Source organism: Zootoca vivipara, chromosome 12 (genome assembly GCF_963506605.1).
Source record: "Zootoca vivipara chromosome 12, rZooViv1.1, whole genome shotgun sequence".
Classification (NCBI taxonomy): Eukaryota; Metazoa; Chordata; class Lepidosauria; order Squamata; family Lacertidae; genus Zootoca; species Zootoca vivipara.
The window spans coordinates 57,637,631-57,658,437 of NC_083287.1; the positions used below are offsets into that span (position 1 = coordinate 57,637,631).

At 50.3% G+C, this 20,807-nt stretch overlaps 2 protein-coding genes across 3 annotated transcripts; both read left to right on the top strand.

Annotated features, from left to right (window-relative positions):
* The first annotated feature begins 552 nt into the window (after nt 1–552).
* LOC118092050 (zinc finger protein 467) lies at nt 553–9,862 on the top strand. Its single transcript, XM_035129781.2, has 5 exons — nt 553–983; nt 3,329–3,440; nt 4,413–4,526; nt 5,030–5,134; nt 6,564–9,862. Exons 1-5 carry the CDS (start codon nt 960–962, stop codon nt 8,522–8,524), a joined length of 2,316 nt encoding a protein of 771 aa, XP_034985672.1. The 5' UTR covers nt 553–959; the 3' UTR covers nt 8,525–9,862.
* On the top strand, nt 8,526–20,740 carry LRRC61 (leucine rich repeat containing 61). 2 transcript variants are annotated; one of them, XM_060280527.1, is made up of 3 exons: nt 8,526–8,641; nt 12,431–13,160; nt 16,746–20,740. In XM_060280527.1, exon 3 carries the CDS (start codon nt 16,966–16,968, stop codon nt 17,749–17,751), a length of 786 nt encoding a protein of 261 aa, XP_060136510.1. In that variant the 5' UTR covers nt 8,526–8,641; nt 12,431–13,160; nt 16,746–16,965; the 3' UTR covers nt 17,752–20,740. The 2 variants fall into 2 exon arrangements, with proteins under 2 accessions (XP_060136510.1, XP_060136511.1); XM_060280528.1 differs by lacking the exons at nt 8,526–8,641; nt 12,431–13,160 and adding an exon at nt 13,169–13,422.
* The last annotated feature ends 67 nt before the right edge of the window (nt 20,741–20,807 follow it).

The following is a 20,807-nucleotide window of genomic DNA, read 5'->3' on the forward strand; positions in this document are numbered from 1 at the left end:
TCTGACGAACTATAAAATGGTATCTGACGAAGTGTGCATGCACACGAAAGCTCATACCAAAATAAAAACTTAGTTGGTCTTTAAGGTGCTACTGAAGGATTTTTTTTTTATTTTGCTATAAAATATAAGACATCTGAAGGCAGCCCAGTATAGGGAAGCTGTTTATTGTTTTATTATGTTTTTATATATGTTGGAAGCCGCCCAGAATGGCTAGGGAACCCAATAATAATAATAATAATAATAATAATAATATATTATTGAATAGGACGTCCCTATTTTCATCGGAGAAATGCCGGAGGGTATGCGCTTCTGCTATCCTCCTCAATCCACTAGTCCTTAAGGAGCAACCAGATTCCTCGTGCGCGCGCATCTCCTTGCAGCTGGCTCCCTCCGCGCGCGCCCCTCTCCGCCTTGCAACCCGACGGAAGCACGAAGCGCTGAATTGCAAGGCGCTCTCTCTCTCTCTCTCTCTCTCTCTCTCTCTCTCTCTCTCTCTCTCTCCCGAGCCCCCCCCCGGGCGCGGTGCCTGCTGGGAGATGTAGTTCCCCTCTCCCTCCGCCGAGCAGGGCAATCCGGCGGCGCGCACGGCCAGCAGGCGGGACCAGCCCGTTTTTGCAAAACCGCCTCTCTCCTTCTCCCTTTTTTTGGGGGGGGGGGTCTTTGCAATCGGGGGAGGGGGTGCGGGGCAAGCTTTCTCCCGAGGAGCCGGCCCCGATCCTTCCGCGCGGGATCCCCCTTGCGGCGTAGGGCCCGGGTGGTGCGCGCACTTTCCCTTTCTGCAGACGCGCGCCCCGCGGGCTCTTTCTTCCCACGCCCCGCGCACCCACATTTTTTGGGACGGGTGTGTGTGTGAGCGCGCGCACCCCTCCCTCCTCTCCTCTCCTCGCGCAGCCCAGGATCGGGCGCAGGAGGTGGGCGCGCTGCGGAGCCTGCCGCTCCCTCAGGATCCGGGCCCACGGATGGCCGTCGGGGCTGCCGCGCAGGTAAGGAGGCGGAGGCGGAGGAGTTCAGCTGCTTTGATGTGGCCGAGAGGCAATTAGTCCTCATTTGCATGTCTTCCGGGCCCCAAATGCCACCCAGGAAGATCAGCCCTCGGGGGGCAAATCTTCGGGAGGCAGCAGGCCGGATGCGGCGGAGAGAGGGGCGTCCCGGCCGTGCGCAGGCAAAGGGGCGCAGGGCACGAGAAGTGTCAAAAGTGCACACGGCTAAGGCCACGATCCTGCACCGGCCGCCTTGCAATGAATCCTAGAATGGTCGAGTTGGAAGGGACTCCCAAGAGTCATCCAGCCCAGCCCTCTGCAATGCAGAATCTTCTGCCCAATGCGGGACTGGAACCCACCACCCTGAGATTAAGAGTCTCGCACATTACCAATGGGGAGGTTTGCACGGCGGCGGAGCGCCTCAACGGGGTCGTGGCCTTAGGGCAGAACTTCTGCAGAGGTGCAGGAGGAGACCCGCTGGGGTCCCCCAGTGCAGCCCACCTGGCAAGGCAGGATTCGCATCTGAAGCCTAGAATTGGTAGAGTCGGAAACAGCGTCGAATTTAAGGCAGTGAAGGCGGTTCCTCCGCGCAGGTCGCTGAGCCAAGGGGACACAAATTTGAGGAGATCCGTAATTGAGAATCTCCATTTTGGGCCACCTAGTTTTGGCCTCACTCAGGGCACCATATGAGCAAAGTCCGCCCCTGTTGAAAGGGACCCCCAGAGGTCTTCTAGCCCAACCCCCTGCAATGCAGGAATCTCGGCTAAAGCATCCCTGACAGATCCAAGGAAGGAGAGTCCGCCACCTTTCCACTCTCAAGCAGCTCTTGCCCTCACAAAGTTCTTCCTGGTATGGAGCCGCAATCTCCTTTAAGTTGAATCTGTTACCAGTGGGGCAGGGCGAAAGAAGTTCGAAGAAGCATTCAAAATAAAAATGCCACTTATTTTCTAAGCGCTGAGCTGCAGGGAGCTCTGGGGTTTTTCCCCCCTGCCCTTCCTTCGTTCTAGCCTTCGTGCGTCACGGGTGCAACGGCTCGTTAGTTTGGGGCCATGAATAATATTTTACGTAGCAGTCTGGGCCGCTGAAACGGAAAGGGAATCTTGATCTGAAGGCTTTTTTTTTTAAAGCCGGGACTTTTATAAATACAAGTGTAGCGTAAATCAGTTGTTTGTCCCGAACTAGAAGAAGCTTAATTACATATCTTTCTCCAGCCTGTCATTATGAATATTGCTGTTTTGCTCAAGGGATTTCGGGGGTGGGGGGGTGGGAAGCCAACCGCTGTTCAGGTGTCCTGGGTGATAATAACCTTGGCATTTACTTAAGCGGAGGGCTTTTACTCCTGTGGCATCTTCCCATCACGAGGCGCGAGCTCAACCAAACAGCCGCTTGCAGTTTATAAAGCGAGAAACGGCACAAGTTGGGCATGGAGCCCTATTCCCTCTGGGAAAACATTACAGAGGACAGTAACTAGGAAGCTCATTTCACCGCCTTTTTGTACCTTTGAGGATCTAAGCCAGGGGTAGGCAAACTAAGGCCTGGGGGCTGGATCCGGCCCAATCGCCTTCTCAATCCGGCCCACGAACGGTCCGGGAATCAGTGAGTTTTTACATGAGTAGAATGTGCCCTTTTATTTAAAATGCACCTCTGGGTTATTTCTGGTGCATAGGAATTTGTTCTCCCCCCCCAAAAATATATACTCCAGCCCCCCACAAGGTTTGAGGGACAGTGGACCAGCCCCCTGCTGAAAATTTTTGCTGACCCCTGATCTAAGCGTTAACTTTCTGTAAAGGTTTTCTTTTAATAGTTCCTATGGGTAAAGACATGGGTAGGCAAACTAAGGCCCGGGGGCCAGATCCGGCCCAATCACATTCTAAAGCCGGCCCACGGACAGTCCTGGGAATCAGCGTGTTTTTATGTGAGTCGAATGTGTCCTTTTATTTAAAATGCATCTCTGGGTTATTTGTGGGGCCTGCCTTGTGTGTCGAAATCAATTTGATTTAAATCAAATCCGCCCTGTTTGCAGCACATCAAAACATCAAATATACAGCAATCCAGAATAAAACAAGTGCAAGCTTCAAGGAGGATATTTGAGGTCCTTCTCTAAGGGACATCTTGCTTTTCCCAGTCGCCAACCTGCCACCCGGTCGTAAAATTTTCCTGGCTCCCAGCTGATTTCTCACCCTGTCTGCCTCGCCATGTTGTTGCGGGGATGAAACGAGGAGCCGATGGAAGCATGTGCGCCACCCGGAGCTCCTTGGAGAAAAAAGATGGGATTATCGGAACAGGAGCTGTGGGAATAGCAGAGCTGAGATTTTCCAGATTCCTGACTTGCCCCTTGGTCCTTGCAGGTGCCAGTGCGCTGTGAGGACGCAGCCCTGTATCTCGCCCCTGAGCGCTGGAAGGAGTGGGCGGCACATGAGGACGCCATGCGGGAGAATTACGGCGCCACCATCGCTTTGGGTAAAACAAGGACGCTTTTCCCGCCCTCCTCCCTGCCCCACAACCTGATCTCCTGTGGAATGAATGTGTGGAGCTTTTTTCTAGACCTGGCATGGGGAAACTGAGGCCTGGAGGTGGGGGTGATGGGGCAAATACAGTCTTCAGGGGCAGCCCCACACAGAGCACATTGCAGTAATCTAATCTGGGCATGGGGTGCAATGGCCAAGTCATCTCTTCTTGTGCCTACTATATTATCTTTATATTAATTCATTTATAATCCAAATTTTCCCCGGAACTAGATTGTGTTTCTTCATTGTGCAGACATAGATGTTCTAGGCATTTATGTATTTATTTGAGACATTTGTATACAGCGGTACCTTGGTTCTCAAACGCCTTGGTAATCAAACAACTTGGAACCCAAACACTGCAAACCCAGAAGTAAATGTTCCAGTTTGCAAACTTTTTTCGGAAGCCGCATGTGCCTGTTTTGAGTGTTACGCTTCCGATTTGAGTGTTACGCTGAGGTCTGTCTGTTTTTGCTATTTATTTTGTGTTTTTGCAGCTCATTTTGTTTGATTTTTGTGACTGTGTGGAACCCAGTTCAGCTATTGATTGATTGATTCATTGATTGATTATGTGACTACAGTACATTGTTTATTGCTTTCATTTTATGGCTCTGTGGTTGGATAGTAAAATTCATGTTAAATTGCTGTTTTAGGGGTTGTTTTTAAAAGTCTGGAACGGATTAATCCGTTTTGCATTCCTTTCTCTGGGAAAGCGCGCCTTGGCCTTGGAATGCTTTGGTTTTGGAACGGACTTCCGGAAAGGATTAAGTTTGAGAACCAAGGTACCACTGCACTTTAGTTAATTCAACAAGGCATTTTGAGGAGGAGCAAAGCCATGCACTATGAACAGAGATACTAATGAATCTGCCTCTTTGGTTAATACCGAAGAGTCAGAAGCCATGATAATCTTACGCTTTCTCTTTTGCAGGATCCCCAGTCACCAAGCCCGAGATGGTTGCCCAGATTGAGGAAGGCGGTCCGCTGCTGCTCAAGGGCCAGGGAGATGCAGAGCCCACGGAGCGGTCGGATGCTGCCGGCGCAGGTTAGAGAAGCCGGCAAACCCATATTAGCAGAAGTGCGCTGCTGGGTCAAGCGCCCTCTTCTCATAGTGGCCAGTGGGATGTTGGCCATCCAAGTTGGTGGCCCTCCCTGCCTCCTGTGGCAGGGAGTTCCTCAGTCTAACCCTCCGCTGTGCGGAGAAGGACTTTCTTTCATCTGTCCCGCATTCAATTTCATTGCATCCCCGCAGGTTCTAGTGTTACGAGAGAGGGAGAAAAAGCTTTTCTCTCTCCGCTTCCTCCAGTCTGTGAATAATTTTGTCAACTCCTCTCGTGTTGCCTCTTCCTAGACTTTTCTCTAAACTAAAAGGCCCCAAATGCTGCAGCCTTTTTCATAGGGGAATCGCTCCGTCCCCAGGATAATTTTGGTCGCCCTTTTCCAACTTCAGGGTTTCCAAGGCCCCTGAGCCGTTGGCCGAGCCATTTATTTACCTCCGTGTCCTGACCAAAGTGTGGCTTTTATTCAGTTTTTCTCTCCCCTCTGCAGGATGTGTCCCTCTGGAGACTGAGGATGCCAGGAAGAGCGAAGAGCAGCGAAGGGCCGGGGAGGAGCAGAGGATGAGAGGAGAAGCCCCGAGAGGCCTAGAGAGAGGTGAGGACTGTTATTTATTCTTATTATTGCAATGCGAGGTAGGGCTTCAATCGCCCTTGATTCAGAAGTGGCAGTCAGTGTGCGATGCTGAAGCCCGATTGCTGGCCTTGTCGGTGTATGACGCCTGTGCTCAGAGACTGCACTGGCTGCCGATCTGCTACGGGGCCGAGTTCAAGGTGGTGCTAGTAGTATACAAACTTGGGACCAGTTTAGCTGCAAGATAGCCTTACCCTATAAATGTCCACTCGCAACTAGCACTCCTAACAGGAGCTGCAAAATCCTATATTGGGAAGTTTTTAATGTTTGATGTTTTATTAAGCTTCTGTGTTTGTTGGATCCTCCCAGAGTAGCTGGGTCAACCCAGTCAGATAAGTGGGGTACAAATAATAAAATTATTATTATTATTATTATTAATCCCCGTGCCTCCTGAGGGAGGGAGTTCCGTAGATTAATTCTGCACGGTGTCTTCCGACGTTTATCTTTCTTGCATGTTCACAAGTTCTAGCGTAATGGAAGGAGCAGAGAAACTGTCCATTTTCTCTATGCTTCATTTTATAAACTCACTTTAAAAAATAAAATAAAATCCTCCAAAATATAACAACCTCATGCAGATAAATAATGAAATAATCCCACTCTAACCCAGGAGGTAGTGTTTAGGCAATGCATGAAGAATAACAACCAAATAATGTTAAGTTCTTATCCCAGAATACTATTTGTATAGAAGGCAATCAACAGTTTAAGTTAACCAAAAAGTTTATAATGTGTGAGGAGTCCTCCATTTTCATTTTTAGCCATATACATACAGTGGACCCTCCGGTTACTTACCGTTCTGCATACGTAACTTTCAGGTTATGAACGCGGCAAGCCCGGAAGTGTATTCTTCTGGGTTTCGCCGCGCCCGCATGCACAAAAGCGCTCTGCGCGCCACGTGCGTGCGCAGAACCGCTGCCTTTGGTTACAAACTTTTCGGGGTGCGCATGGACCCCTGGAACGAATTAAATCCATAACCGAAGGTTCCACTGTACTGTATTATTTCATAAACTTCTATCAGGTCACCAAAAAAAAGCCCCAAATGCTGTCACCTTTCGTCCTGCGGGCGTTGTTCTATCCCCTTTAACCAGGCATCCCCAAACTCGGCCCTCCAGATGTTTTGGGACTACAACTCCCATCATCCCTAGCTTACAGGACCAGTGGTCAGGGATGATGGGAATTGTAGTCCCAAAACACCTGGAGGGCCGAGTTTGGGGGGTGCCTGCCTTTAACCTTTCCCAACTCCTCGATACCCTTTTTGAGGTGAGGTGACCAGAACTTTATTTCACCATATATCTGAACGATGGGATTATGAACACAGCATCCAGACGCCCTGTGAATCGGTCCTGTCTCCGTACGTCCCCTAACACCTCTCTCTTTGTGCCCTCCATCCCGGCAGGCGGGTGGCTGCTCCGCGCGGTGAAGGTGGAAGCGGAGGAAGAGTACTCGGAGTGGCCGGCGGGGCTGAGCGCAGAGGTGCTGCTCTCGGGACTGCCTGTCGCAGCGGGAGTCTGCAAGTCTGAGGGGCTGAACCCCGTGGAGGAGTACGGCGCCAATGGAGGAGGAGGAGGTCTGGGCGAGCTGTCAGGCTTGGCGCTGCAGCAGTGGCAGATGTTGAGCGAGGAGAAGCCGCTGGGCTGCCCCCGGTGCGAGCACCCGGGACCCCCACCAGCGGGCAGCCCCGGGGACCCCCGCCCCCGCCCCTTCACCTGCCCGCAGTGCGGGAAGGCCTTTGGCAAGAAGGCCCACCTGACGCGCCACGCGCGGGTGCACACCGGCGAGCGCCCCTTCGCCTGCGCCCACTGCGGGCGCCGCTTCTCGCAGAAGATCCACCTGGGCTCGCACGAGCGGGTGCACACCGGCGAGCGCCCCTTCCCCTGCGACCGCTGCGCCAAGAGCTTCCGCAAGAAGACCCACCTGGTGCGCCACCAGCTCACGCACACCGGCGAGCGGCCCCACGCCTGCCCACTCTGCGACCGCACCTTCGTGCACCGCAGGCACCTGCTACGCCACCAGCGACTCCACGAAGAGGGGGCCCCGTCGGCGCATGGGGAGCTTCCGGAGGCGGGTCAAGCAGCGACGGGGATCTACGGGGGTGGCTCGGAACCCGGGCAGGAGGTGGGTGTCTGCGGTGGTGAGCATGGTGGAATGGGGCAGGTCGCAGCCGTCGAAACCGGGCAAGTAGCCGGTGTCTGCGCAGAGCAGGGCGGACTCAGGCTGGCGACCGTTTCGTACAGCAACGAGGTCGGACTGGGGCAGTTTTCTGCCCCCTGTGTGGGGCACACGGAGCCGTATCCGAGTGCAGTCCTCTTTAAGGGTCAGGTGGATCCCAAGTCAGAGAGAGTCCCTGGCATGGAGCACCCCGGGCAGAGGGACGATGGCATGGCGGCTCCCGGAATGGTCTACCCCGAGCAAGGCCACTTTGGTGCCCTCTGCAGGGCGCTGGGGGAGGCAGAGGGTGGAGCCCCCTGCATGGAGCAAGTTGGCAAGATCGAACCGCAAGAGGAGGAGGAGGAAGAACCCAATCCTTGCCAGCGCCCGGAAGAAAAGCCGTTCCTGTGCTCCGACTGTGGAAAGGCGTTTGCCTGGAGGAAGAACCTGGCATCGCACCAGCGGCTCCACGCCGAGGGCGGCCGCCCGTTCTCCTGCGCCGAGTGCGGGAGGGGCTTCAGCGACAAGCGCCACCTGACGGCGCACCTCCGCGGGCACATGGGCCTGCTGCCCTACGCCTGCCCGCACTGCGAGAGGAGCTTCGCGCACCGGGCCGGGCTGGCGGCGCACCAGTGCAGCGGGCACGCCGGGCAGCGCCCGTTCTCCTGCGGCGAGTGCGGGCGCTGCTTCGCCCACAAGAGGCACCTGCAGAGGCACCGGCGCAACCAGCACTCGGCCGAGCGCCCGTTCTCCTGCGCCCAGTGCGGGCGCGCCTTTGGCACCCGGGCCAGCCTGCTGGCACATGTCAAGTCCCACGCCGGGCAGCGTCCCTTCGCCTGCCCGCTGTGCGGGCGGGCGTTCAGCCGCAAGTCGCACCTGGCGCGCCACGAGGCAGTGCACACGGGCCTGCGCCCCCATGCCTGTGCCCAATGCCCGCGGCGCTTCAGCTCCAAGACCAACCTTGTGCGCCACCAAGCTGTCCACACCGGCCTGCGCCCCTACATCTGCACTCACTGCGCCCGCAGCTTCAGCCGCAAGACCCACCTCTTGCGCCACGAGCGCACGCACACCAGTGCCCCCCTGCCCAGCAGTGCCACTGTGTGGCCGGCTGCCTTGCCCGAGGGCTCCCTTCAGCAGCAGTTGCAGCAGCAGCAGCCGCAAGAGCAGCCCCTCATTTTCCCCATGGCTTTTGGGGCCAACTGGCAATGACCAAGAGGCCACGTAATTCTGCTGCAGGAAAGTGTGTATTCTGTGCTATAAAGAATCAAAACAAGCCCTGCAGAAATAAATCGTACACCAGTGTCGGCAGCCTAAATATACTGCAAAGTAAGCATATTTTTCATAATTCTGGAAGTTACGCTCCCTCCCACCCACCCCGGCCGAGACAATAAACTTTTCATAATTTATTTTATTCTTGCTAGTCACTCATACAGGCAATAAACTCCCTGAGCTATCGAAAGCCTTGGTTCACAGCTGTTGGGATATATTCTCAGTGGCTTCTGAGGGTTCTCCAGGCTCTCTCTGCAACATCCAAGCCTAACTCCACCTCCATAAGGGCTAGAAGCTTGGGCTTTTTTGTTGGGGGGGCGGATTCTTTGCAGGGATTCTTTGAACACATACCTGAGATACACGAACCTGGCAGCTGGCTCAGAGTGGGCGAAACATCTCAGTATCCAGACATTCTCAGCTTTAAATAATAATGGGGAAAAAATGTTTAAAAAAAATATTGCCAAGAAATCATTTTAGTAGCATCCTCAAGCGAATGTACATTACGTTTTGTAAAGCCTTCTTTGGTGGAAAGGGGGGGGAGTTATGTCAATTCTGACTTTAGCCCTGATGCTTTCAGAAATAAATGAACCTTCATAATATTTTGTGTGTCTGCATCTGGATGATGTGGGTGATGTCTAATATTAAGCACCTTGCAGCTTGGCTCCCCCCAGCCATGCCCCCATCAGGGGACAACGCTGAGTAATTTGCTGCCTTAATTCCAGAGGACTTTACAGCACCTCCTTCTTGGTAGTAGTTTTGCCACAAGTAGCTGAGCTGGATGCAGCTTGGCCCTGATCCATTATGGTACTGATCTTGTTCTGATGACACCATGAATGACTGGGATCCTTCACGGCCCGTGTGAGATAGGCTCCCATGTGGCTACTGGTGCTGCTGCATGCGAGGGGGTGTCATGATTGGGCGTAGAGGAATGGGGGAGGAACCAGCTGGGGAACCCCACCCCCAGGGAAGAAGGCTCAGAGCCCACAGACAGTGATGAAAGGGTCAGAGGAAGAATCATAGAGTTGGAAGAGACCACAAGGGCCATCCAGTCCAACCCCCTGCCAAGCAGGAAACACCATCAAAGCATTCCTGACAGATGGCTGTCAAGCCTCTGCTTAAAGACCTCCAAAGAAGGAGACTCCACCACACTCCTTGGTAGCAAATTCCACTGCCGAACAGCTCTTACTGTCAGGAAGTTCTTCCTAATGTTTAGGTGGAAGCTTCTTTCTTGTAGTTTGAATCCATTGCTCTGTGTCCGCTTCTCTGGAGCAGCAGAAAAGAACCTTTCTCCCTCCTCTATATGACATCCTTTTATATATTTGAACATGGCTATCATATCACCCCTTAACCTTCTCTTCTCCAGGCTAAACATACCCAGCTCCCTAAGCCGTTCCTCATAAGGCATCGTTTCCAGGCCTTTGACCATTTTGGTTGCCCTCTTCTGGACACGTTCCAGCTTATCAGTATCCTTCTTGAACTGTGGTGCCCAGAACTGGACACAGTACTCCAGGTGAGGTCTGACCAGAGCAGAATACAGTGGTACTATTACTTCCCTTGATCTAGATGCTATACTCCTATTGATGCAGCCCAGAATTGCATTGGCTTTTTTAGCTGCTGCATCGCACTGCTGACTCATGTCAAGTTTGTGGTCTACCAAGACTCCTAGATCCTTTTCACATGTACTGCTCTCAAGCCAGGTGTCTCCCATCCTGTATTTGTGCCTTTCATTTTTTTTGCCCAAGTGTAGTACCTTACATTTCTCCTTGTTAAAATTCATCTTGTTTGCTTTGGCCCAGTTGTCTAATCTGTTAAGGTCATTTTGAAGTGTGATCCTGTCCTCTGGGGTATTAGCAACCCCTCCCAAATTGGTGTCGTCTGCAAACTTGCTCAGGATGCCCTCAAGCCTATCATCCAAGTCATTGATAAAGATGTTGAATAAGACTGGGCCCAAGACAGAACCCTGTGGCACCCCACTAGTCACTACTCTCCAGGATGAGGAGGAGCCATTGATGAGCACCCTTTGGGTTCGGTCAGTCAGCCAGTTACAAATCCACTGAATGGTAGCATTGTCTAGCCTGCATTTTACCAGGTTCTTTACAAGAATATCATGGGGCACCTTGTCAAGGGCCTTGCTGAAATCAAGATAGGCTACATCCACAGCGTTAGGAGTTTGCTTGGTTTGGGTATCGCCCACAGCATGTGCATAGGTCTATTCTCTCGCACACCGAACGTGCAGACTTTGGAGACTCTCACGCATTCTTAAACCATCTTGAGCACCATAAAAAACATCACCCCATGCACATGGGTGGTAAGTATAAAATTGCTAGAGGGCCACATTGCTTCATGGCCCTGGGCACCCTTGCAGGGGCCGGATGCTGTGGACAAAGGGGGCAGGGCAATGGAGGTGACTCGCCCCCTATGTATAGTAGGGCACATTCCAGACACACAAGTCGGATTCCTCAATGCACCTATTTGGGGAGCAAGGGGGATGGATAGTCAGCATTCAAGGACCCCGATTCCAGCTGGGCACAGGTCAGGGCTCAAGAGGGTTCCCCCTACCCGCAAACCTGCTAAAAGCAGGCAGGCCTGATGACTCGCAAATCTTACAAGATTTGTTACAAATCAATGTGGGGATTTCAAGCCACGTTCACGATTTTGGACGCGTTGATCTGGATAGTGGTTCTGGAGTGACACTCTGTTCTGCTGTGAAATTTATTTATAGAATGGCAGATGAAGTTAATGGACTATGCTGAAATGGCTAAAATGACCGGAAGAATTAAGAAATCAGGAAGACCAAAATTTTAATAAGGAAAGGAAAATTTATAACTTATCTTAAATACCATTGTAAACAAAATAAAAAAATCCTTCAGTAGCACCTTAAAGACCAACTAAGTTTTTATTTTGGTATGAGCTTTCGTGTGCATGCACACTTCATCAGATACGAAAGCTCATACCAAAATAAAAACTTAGTTGGTCTTTAAGGTGCTACTGAAGGAATTTTTTTATTTTGTTTCGACTCAGACCAACACGGCTACCTACCTGTAACTAGAACCATTGTAAACAGTTAAAATCGTTAGTAGGATTGGAATATCACTTGTTGTTTAAGGTGAATTTTGGACATAATGCAAGAGGTAAAGTATTTGGAGTATCATAAATGATGCAGGAGGAAATAATTAACAGTAAGACCCACATAGGGGAGGATGGAAGTCCAGGAGATTCCTTGGAATCTTGTTTTTGATTATTTATGTTGGATAAATATCTGTAAACATTTAATTTGAAAAACCAAATAAATCTGTAAAGAAACCACATTTATTTATAAAAAATATTTATATACTGCTATGCTATTTAAAAATAAAATAAAAGTGCTTTACAGCAGCAACAAAAAAAACAATTCAGCAAAAATCTTTTTAAATGATAAAAAGTGTTAAAGCCAGACACCCGTTAACCACCTTCCCCACCCCACAAATGCTAAAAGAGTGGCATTTACTGGAACAACTTCTTGGTGAGTAACAGCCCCCTCCCCCCAAGAAAGCACTGGTTTTAACAGTTGGTAGCCTGAGCTATTATGATTGTCCTGAGGGAAGGCTGAGCTGGTAGAGCGTGAGACACTTAATCCGAGGGTGATGGGTTCAAGACCTGCACTTTGGACGACAGATTCCTGCATTGCAGGGGGTTGGCTAGATGACCCTGGAGGTCCCTCCTAACTGGTTGGATGGCCGTATTTCACATGATCTAGTTGAGATTCCTGCATTTCATGGGGTTGGACTATATGACCTCCGGGGTCCCTTCCAACTGGTTGGATGACCATATTTCACATATGATCTAGCTGAATTTATTGCATTGCAGGGCGTTGGATTAGAAGGAGCGTCTCCACCTCCATCGCTCTGCCCGGACACTGAGGACCAGATCCAAAGGCCTTCTGGCGGTTCCCTCGCTGCGAGAAGCCAAGTTACAGGGAACCAGGCAGAGGGCCTTCTCGGTGGTGGCACCCACCCTGTGGAACGTCCTCCCACCAGATGTCAAAGAGAACAACAATTACCAGACTTTTAGAGGACATCTGAAGGCAGCCCTGCTTAGGGAAGGACTATTGTATTTTAATATTTGTTGGAGTCCACCCAGAGTGGCTGGGGAAACACAGCCAGATGGGCATAGTATTTATTATTATTATTATTAATAATAATAATAATAATAATAATAATAATAATAATAATAATGACCCTAGAGATCCCTTCCAGCTGGTTGGATGGCAGTATTTCATATATGATCTAGCTGAGATTCCTGCATTGCAGGGGGTTGGACTAGATGACCCTCGGGTTCCCTTCCAACTCTGCAATTCTATCACCATCGTGATCACCATCGATTCAACAAGAGACCACACTAGGGCTGTTGAGGAGGTGCAGCCCCAAAGGGCAGCATATAATAGCAGGGGAAATGCGACACATCCTGTCCCTTTAAACAAGGCGTCCCGGGCAAGGCCTCGCGTCGCCATGGCAACGCGGCCTGCTGCGGGGGTTTCTAAGCGAGGCCTGGACGAGGAAGGGGAGAAGAGGCGGCCTTGTCGTGCCCGGTGGTAGCGGTAAGGCGAACGCGGTGTGGGGAAGGGAGGACCCCCCCCCAGATCCCAACCCCCCCCAATACTGGATCTAGGACCGGCAGTGCCAGGTTTGGGGGGGGGGAGAGTGGGGGAGAGAGAGGACTCTCGGGGATGCAATTCTGGTCCACGTTGCCATGGAAACGGGATGATGGTGGTGGTGGGGATGCTTCTCCCTCTCTTTGTGCCTCCTCTCCACCCCCACCAGGGCCGGATTGAGGTTTGATGCGGCCCTCAGTTCCTGAAGGTAATGGGGCCCTTTCTATGTTCAGCTGTCCTTTGTCAACAACAAATGTGTCGCTGTTTTTTGTGTGTTGAATATATGCTATATGTAATTTATGGACCTAATAAGTATCTAAAGCCATTTGCACGTAACCAATAGGAGCCTAGACCAGTGTTTCTCAACCTTTTTTGGGCAAAGGCACACTTGTTTCATGAAAAAAATCACGAGGCACACCACCATTAGAAAATGTTAAAAAAATTAACTCTGTGCCTATATTGACTATATATAAAGTAATTCTCCCACGGCACACCAGGCAACATCTCGCGGCACACTAGTGTTTGAGAAACACTGGCCTAGACAACACAAAACACTGTTGCTGTATGTAGGTTTTGCTTTATTTGGTTTTTTATCTTATGTTTTGGAAATGTACATCCAGGTTTTTTTTCCTTTAATTTTTTGGGGGCCCTCCAAGAGAGTGGGGCGGCCCTAAGCGATTGCTTTTTTAGCTTATACGCAAATCCAGCCACGGGAAGGAGATCAAGGGAGGGTAGAGTTGGAAGGCTAGAGAAATCTAGCCCGACACACTGTTACAAGGAAAATGCCTCAAATTCCCTTATGGGGTACCTGGAGCCCCGTCTAGAGTCCCTTGTGAGGTCTCTATCGGGCGGAGAAAATAACAGAGGCCAACCAGAGTATATTGGAAGCAAAATGGCTAGTAAGCTTGATCTTTATCAAAGGAAATGAACTGCTGCAACTCACCACACGCAGGAGGGAGGAGAACCCCGAACAATAGTGCCCGAACTCCTACATATAGGCTTTCGAAATTGCCCACCCTGTAGCCAGAGACCACCACCCCAAAACATCATACATATATCGCAGAAGGAGGTGGTCTACAGCAGAAATTTGACAGTGTTGCTTCTCTGGGGTAGCCTGGCCATTCCTTTGAGATGGTAAATACTTTAGTTCCTAGTTACAGGTAGGTAGCCGTGTTGGTCTGAGTCGAAACAAAATGAAAAAATTCCTTCAGTAGCACCTTAAAGAGTAGCACCTCGTGCATGCACACGAAAGCTCATACCAAAATAAAAACTTAGTTGGTCTTTAAGGTGCTACTGAAGGAATTTTTTTACTTTAGTTCCTGAATCTCTTAAGCATAGTGATAGTTTGCTCAGCTTAACTTGCCAGACTGTATTTGAAAAGGGAGGTGTAAGCCCCTACAGTCCAAGGACAATGGGAAAGCTTTTCCCATTTCCTTTCTCCTGGCAGAGAAATATTTGAGGTCAATTTGGGAGAGTCAAAATGGCTCCAGGGTCGCTCTCCTGTTCTATTTCAGGCATATGGTTTATATACTTAACGTACGTGTTTGCCTTGTACATTGGAGACCTTAGAATTCTTATAACAACCCTGCCATGCAAAAATAAATAAATGTTTTAATATATGCTGGAAGCCACCCAGAGTGGCTGTAGCAGCCCAGTCAGGTGGGCAAGGCATAATAAGAATAATAAGAATAAGAATAAGAATACGAATAGAATCCTTAATCAGGGTTGCAACAATGATTCAAAGCAGAGATGGGGGCTGGGCTGACCATTTGTAAGGAGGGTGGCAGGGACTCCCCCTGTCTCTGCAACCCCCCCCCATGTGCACATGTAAGCAGGTGTATATTTGGCACTGTATATGTACCCATGCACATGCCTAAATGTGGGGGTGAGAGCAGGCCCCCCCAGTGGCTAGAGGCATGAAGATGTTAGCAGTACCCAGTGCTCTTTGCAAAATACTGTATACCGTACATTGATGTGTATTAGGTGTATGTTGGGAGAGGGGTGGGCCTCTACAGCCCAATCCCACATGTTTTTACTCAGAAGTAAGTCCTGCCATGCTCATGGGGAGAGATGTTTCTCCCAAGTAGACATGGATAGGATTGCAGGCTTTGCAATTCAGCTGTGTGCAGCAAGTGAGATTGTTATTGCTGTTCTTATTAGAACTGTAGTTGCTTTGAAATACGGTTATTTGTAAAAAGAAAAAAGAAAAGTTGAGAACAGCTATAGTTGGCCCAGAAGAAAATGGCTTGTTTTCTTGATTTTCTGCTTCTGCAGAGGAAGCATCATGCAACACTGAACACATGTGTCTGCCGGGGATGTATTGAATGCAGGGGATTCTGTGCATTGAGCTGTTGTGCTCCAGGTTTCCACACCTGCCTGCTTAGTAGCACTGGAGGGAAGTCTTATTTGGTGGTAGCTGATACTACGGCTGCTGGAATTATTGCATCCAGATGAAGCCAATGTTTTGGGCAGTGTGCGTACCACCAGCCCACATCTTGGTGTCTCCTTTGAAGGCAATTTCCACACATCAGCTGGCATGTCCTGAAGACACCTTCAGTGCGGCCCTGCATAGGGTTTGCAGAGCTGCATATAATAACGAATCACAATGTCTTGTGCTGTATGGAAAACTGTGTGTGATCCATGGTTGCATATCAAGTATCTTGTCACTTGGCAGTCTGCAGTAGCTAAAATGTGTTGGTTCTGGTTGCTGTGGCATGTCCTATACTGTGCGCTAAACTGATGGAGAGATTACTTCAACCTAGGGAATCAAAAAAAAAAAAGTGGGGTTGGGAGGGACCCCAAGGGTCATCCAGTCCAACCCCTGGCAATGCAGGCATCACAACCAAAGAATTCCTGACAGATGGCCATCCAACTTCTAAAACCTCTGGTGGAGAAGAGTCCACCATTAAAAAAATAATTATTCTTGATGCCATTTTATACAACATTTTATACAACATTTTATACAAACACCACTTTCTGAGTCCATTCCATTGTCAAACGGCTCTTATCGTCAGAAAGCTATTCCTAATGTTGAGTCGGAATCTCCTTTCTTGCCACCTGAATCCATTGGTTTGGGTCTCCAGACCAGGAGAAAACAATATCGTTCCATCTTACACACAACAGCCCTTCAGATTTTTGCCTATCGTATCATATCATATTTGGTCAATGAGTGCTCAAAACTGAATTTGCTGCTTTGTGACTGACTCTCACCTGAACATAGGGAAAGTCTGGAAGCCTCCTCAGTGTCAGGCAGTCTGGAGTTTGGAATGTACCTGCATTTAGTTAAATTAACAAATCCAAATTAGCAATGCTTACTTCCTTGCTCATTCATGGGAGAGGTAGCAGGGTAGAACGCTCGATGCGTTAGTTTATTTCTTTTGGTTTCCATTGTCCAAAGACACAGGGTTCTAGGTCCCCTTTAAAGTGCTGTTTTGGGTGAAGAGGGAGGTCCTCACGCTATAAATAAGCAAACAGATAAATAAATATTTGACCCCATCTTGATCCGACATCCTTTTTCCTCTCCCCTTCCAGGAGCGCCATTGTCCACATCGATACCCATTTGAAGCAGAAAACACATCCTGCACCCTCCAGGTTCGTTCTCTCTCTCTCTCCAGAGGCAAAGGAACTGATCTACCTAGCTTTCCCTCCCAACAGCAGCTGTTAACACCAGTTGTGATATGAGCAAGGTGCTGTGGAGCTAAGTGTGCCCAGAGTTGTCGTGGGAACTGCCTTCTTGGCTGCCCTGCCCAAGATGGAACCCCGGACGGAGAAGGGCGAGGAGGCAGAGAACGTGAAGATCACCTCCCAGCTCCTGAAGGCCAAGACAGGTGAGTTTGACCTGGAGTCTATCCTGCTGCTGAAGCTCCGGGGCCTGGGCATTGCAGACCTGGGCTGCCTCGGGGAGTGTGGCGGCCTGGAGTGGCTGGACCTGTCGGGCAACGCCATCGTCCACCTGGGGCCCCTCTCCTCCCTCAAAGCCCTGGCCGTCCTCAACGTCTCCTCCAACCGCATCGCCAGCTTGGAGCCCCTGGCCGGCTGCGAGAACCTGCAGAGCCTCAATGCAGCGGGGAACCTGCTGAGCAGCCTCCAGCAGCTGCAGTGCCTGGCCGGCCTGCGGCACCTCGAGAGCCTGCGCTTCAGTGACCCCGTGGGGCGCCTCAGCAACCCGCTCTGCGGCGGCGCCGGGTACCGCACCGCCATGGCAGAGATGCTGCCGGGGGTCAAGGTGATTGACGGCGAGCGGGTCTCTGGGCGCGGCAGTGAGCTCTACCAGCTCTGCAAGGACATTGACAGCTCTCTCAAGCGCTTCCACGGAACTGGGACCGGCGAGCTCAGCGGCCTGACCAAGCCCTGGGTGGAGGAGGGGTACTGGGACGTCCGCCCTGTCCGGAGGAGCTCCATCGTGGAAGAGGCCTACAAGCAGTTCAACGAGACCCTCCAGGAGTGCCGGGACCTGAGCAAGCGCGCCGACGACACCATTTCCCAAGCGGAGAGGGCCCTGAGCGCCCGCTCCGATTCCAGCTCGTTCGTCTTTTGAGCCACCCTGCGCTTCGATGCCCTTCCCTTGGCATTGCTGAGCTGGGCCCTGTCCTTTCAGTATCATCCTTGTCACTCACTGGCCTGTGATGCCGTCCTTTTGCGCTGGCCTCTGTCCCATCCAAAAGCAGCGGGTGCATCGACACCCTTAACCGAACCTGTTCCCCACAGCTCCTGGGAAAGCTTGTAGGAGCTGGGAGACCCTCAGGTCCGAGTCAAAGAGCATTGGGAGAAAGTTTTTGGCCAACGGGACTCTGAAATCTGGATTATCAAGTTGGGACCTTTCAGACTACTTCTTTGCAACATGTAGCCTAGTTTTAAAACAGCGTGGACTGGCATGGTGCTCCTGACCCACCCCCCTTTTAGTAGGCTGACATCTTGGATCTACATCCATTCACCCTCAAGGATGCTCTTTGACTCTGTCTGGCTTCAAGAGAAGGGGCCGCAGTGCAGTGCCTCTCGGGCCTTGTCCTCTGAGGTGATTCCCACGGCCATTTTCCCCGCACGGTGAAACCACAGCAAGTTGACTTATCCAGCACGCAGACACAGAACCTTGTCTTTTTAGACCACCAAGTCCCCGCATCCTCCTGACTAAACCTTGTTGGTGACAGTTTCCCCACATGCGTGGGCCTTTGAGTGTTGGTATGTCGGAGCATGCGCCAGAGTTCTTTCTTCACCCCACCAAGCTGGTTAGCTGGGTGGCATTTGTGTAAATCCACAGAAAAATATTTTGAGAACTGGGGGGCTGGGCAGAAGTGGCCGGCCGGAGTGTGAACCCACATATTAAGGAACGTCAACATTCAGTAATGCTAAACAGTTTGCTCTGGATATTTAAAGCCCCGTCTGCACTGAAGCAGTATCACAGCACCTTAAGCAGCCATGGCTTCTCCTGAAGAATCTGGAGGGCTACAGATTGTTAAGGGTGCTGAGAGTTGTTAGCAGACCCCTATTCCCACAAGTAGTTTTATGAACCAAATCCCTCTTCTCAAGGAACTCTCTGTGTGAAAAAGGGAGTCTCCTAATAGCTCTTACCACTCTTAAAATACATTTCCCAGGATCCTTTGGGGGAAACTATGACACTTCAAAGTGGTATGATACTACTTTAAGTTTACAGTGCAGATGGGGGCCTTAATTCTCAGCTGGCAGCTTCCGTACTGTCCAACTGGTCCTCACCAAGGTTCAGAGCGGACCGGAGGTCACTCATGGAGTTTGCTTCACAGCTGCCCATCCGATAGCAGCAGGGTTGAGGTGAAAGTCCCCTTGTGAATTGTGTCATCCGAACTGCAGCAGCCAGAAGAGTCAAAATGATGTGTTGTAGATCCTCTACATTTTGCATCAATCCTGCAAAGGAGCGACTCTGTTTTCACAGGCCTTGACTTCAGCCAAATTCTCCACCTCGCATGCTTCCCCAAACGCCTCCGGGTCATGCTGCCACACTCCCCATGAATACAGTAGCTTAGGAATCTAATCTTCTTTATTTCGTCTTCTTTTCCTTTTATTATCCTGCCGTTCTTCCCATGGGAGCTCAGAGCAGCGAACAGCATAAAAATACAGTCTGGAAAAAAACACATTTCTAAAATACAAAATACAAAGCAATACCAGCTGCTGAAATGTCAGCAAACCTATAAAACATCATATATATATATATATATATATATATATATATATATATATATATGTTAGTAAGAATATATGAAAGTCTTAAAAACATAATTTATATATACAAAACGTCTTAAGAATATATATAATGCACATCATTCATATATACAGTGGTACCTTGGTTCTCAAACGGCTTAGTTGTCGAACAAATTGGCTCCCAAATGCCAAAAACCTGGAGGAAATGTTCTGGTTTTCAAACGTTTTTCGGAAGCTGAACATCCGACGTGGCCTCTGCTTGAGTGCAGGAAGCTCTTGCAGCCAATCGGAAGCCATGCCTTGGTTTTCGAACGTTTTCAGGAGTCGAACGGACTTCCGGAACGAATTAAATTTGAGAACCAAGGTATCTCTGTATATTTAAAAGGGGCCCTATTATTCCAAAGCCCTTCAAATTGCCCCAGGGCAAGAAAAGAACAGTTCACCGGTCTGTGTGACATTTCACTTGGTTTTTGCAGATTCAGGGGGAGGGGGGTCAGATCATAAAGAGGAGAGTTGATTTGACTTTTGTGTATGTCAGAGGAGATGGGGCTGGAAGTTTCCTGGACGAGGACTTGGAGATCCAAGACCTGGGGGAGGGAACCCATGCCTTTGAAGCGGAGGTGTAGAAAGGAAGCTGAGCCAGCACTTGGGATCTGGGCGCTGCATGTTCCATCCTGGGATTGCATGCTGGGTCTTGTGACATGGGAATGCCGTGCAATTATTTGCCTGTGAAATAAACCCAATGGTCTCCCTTGCTTTTCTGCCTGCTGGTTGGGTGTAGAGCTGCCTCCTTTGTGGAGTGCTTTCATTCTCTCCTGTAGTCCACTCCCGATGTGTGCCAGAGTGAGGTGCCCTTCCCTGGGCAACTGAGCCTCTTCAAGAAGCGGGTGCCTGCCAAGTGCCACCTGACAAAGGCCCTCCTCCTTCCTGTCCATTTGTCATACGCCAGCCGGATGTTTGTGCCCTCCCTGGAAATCCAAACATTCCCCGTCTTCACCAAGGGAACCTGAATTCTGAACAGCGGGAGCTGCAAATTAAGCAAAGCGCCGCCGGCCTTTGTGCGTCTTGCACATCTGCTTCTCTTGATTATGAAGAGGGGGGGATAAGGAGCTGTGAAGCCAAATGAAATCTGCCAAACAGTAGAAAGTTTATTCATCCCCTTGCCCTGCTCCCTGGCTTCTGAGATTCCACCAGGCTCTGTGCATGCATGCATGCAATTTGATTGCACACACAGGCACTCCTTACAACTGACTTTTGTAGCTGGAAGTTCTGCAGGTGGAGCAAGTCACACAAGTTAAATGTAATTGCATATACTCCTTTAGCTCTGCTATAGGATTTATCCTTTTTATCTTCCGTAAAATAAACACACACACACACACACACGAGGTTTAAAACTGAGAGCAGAGGCTCCCAGGATACTGA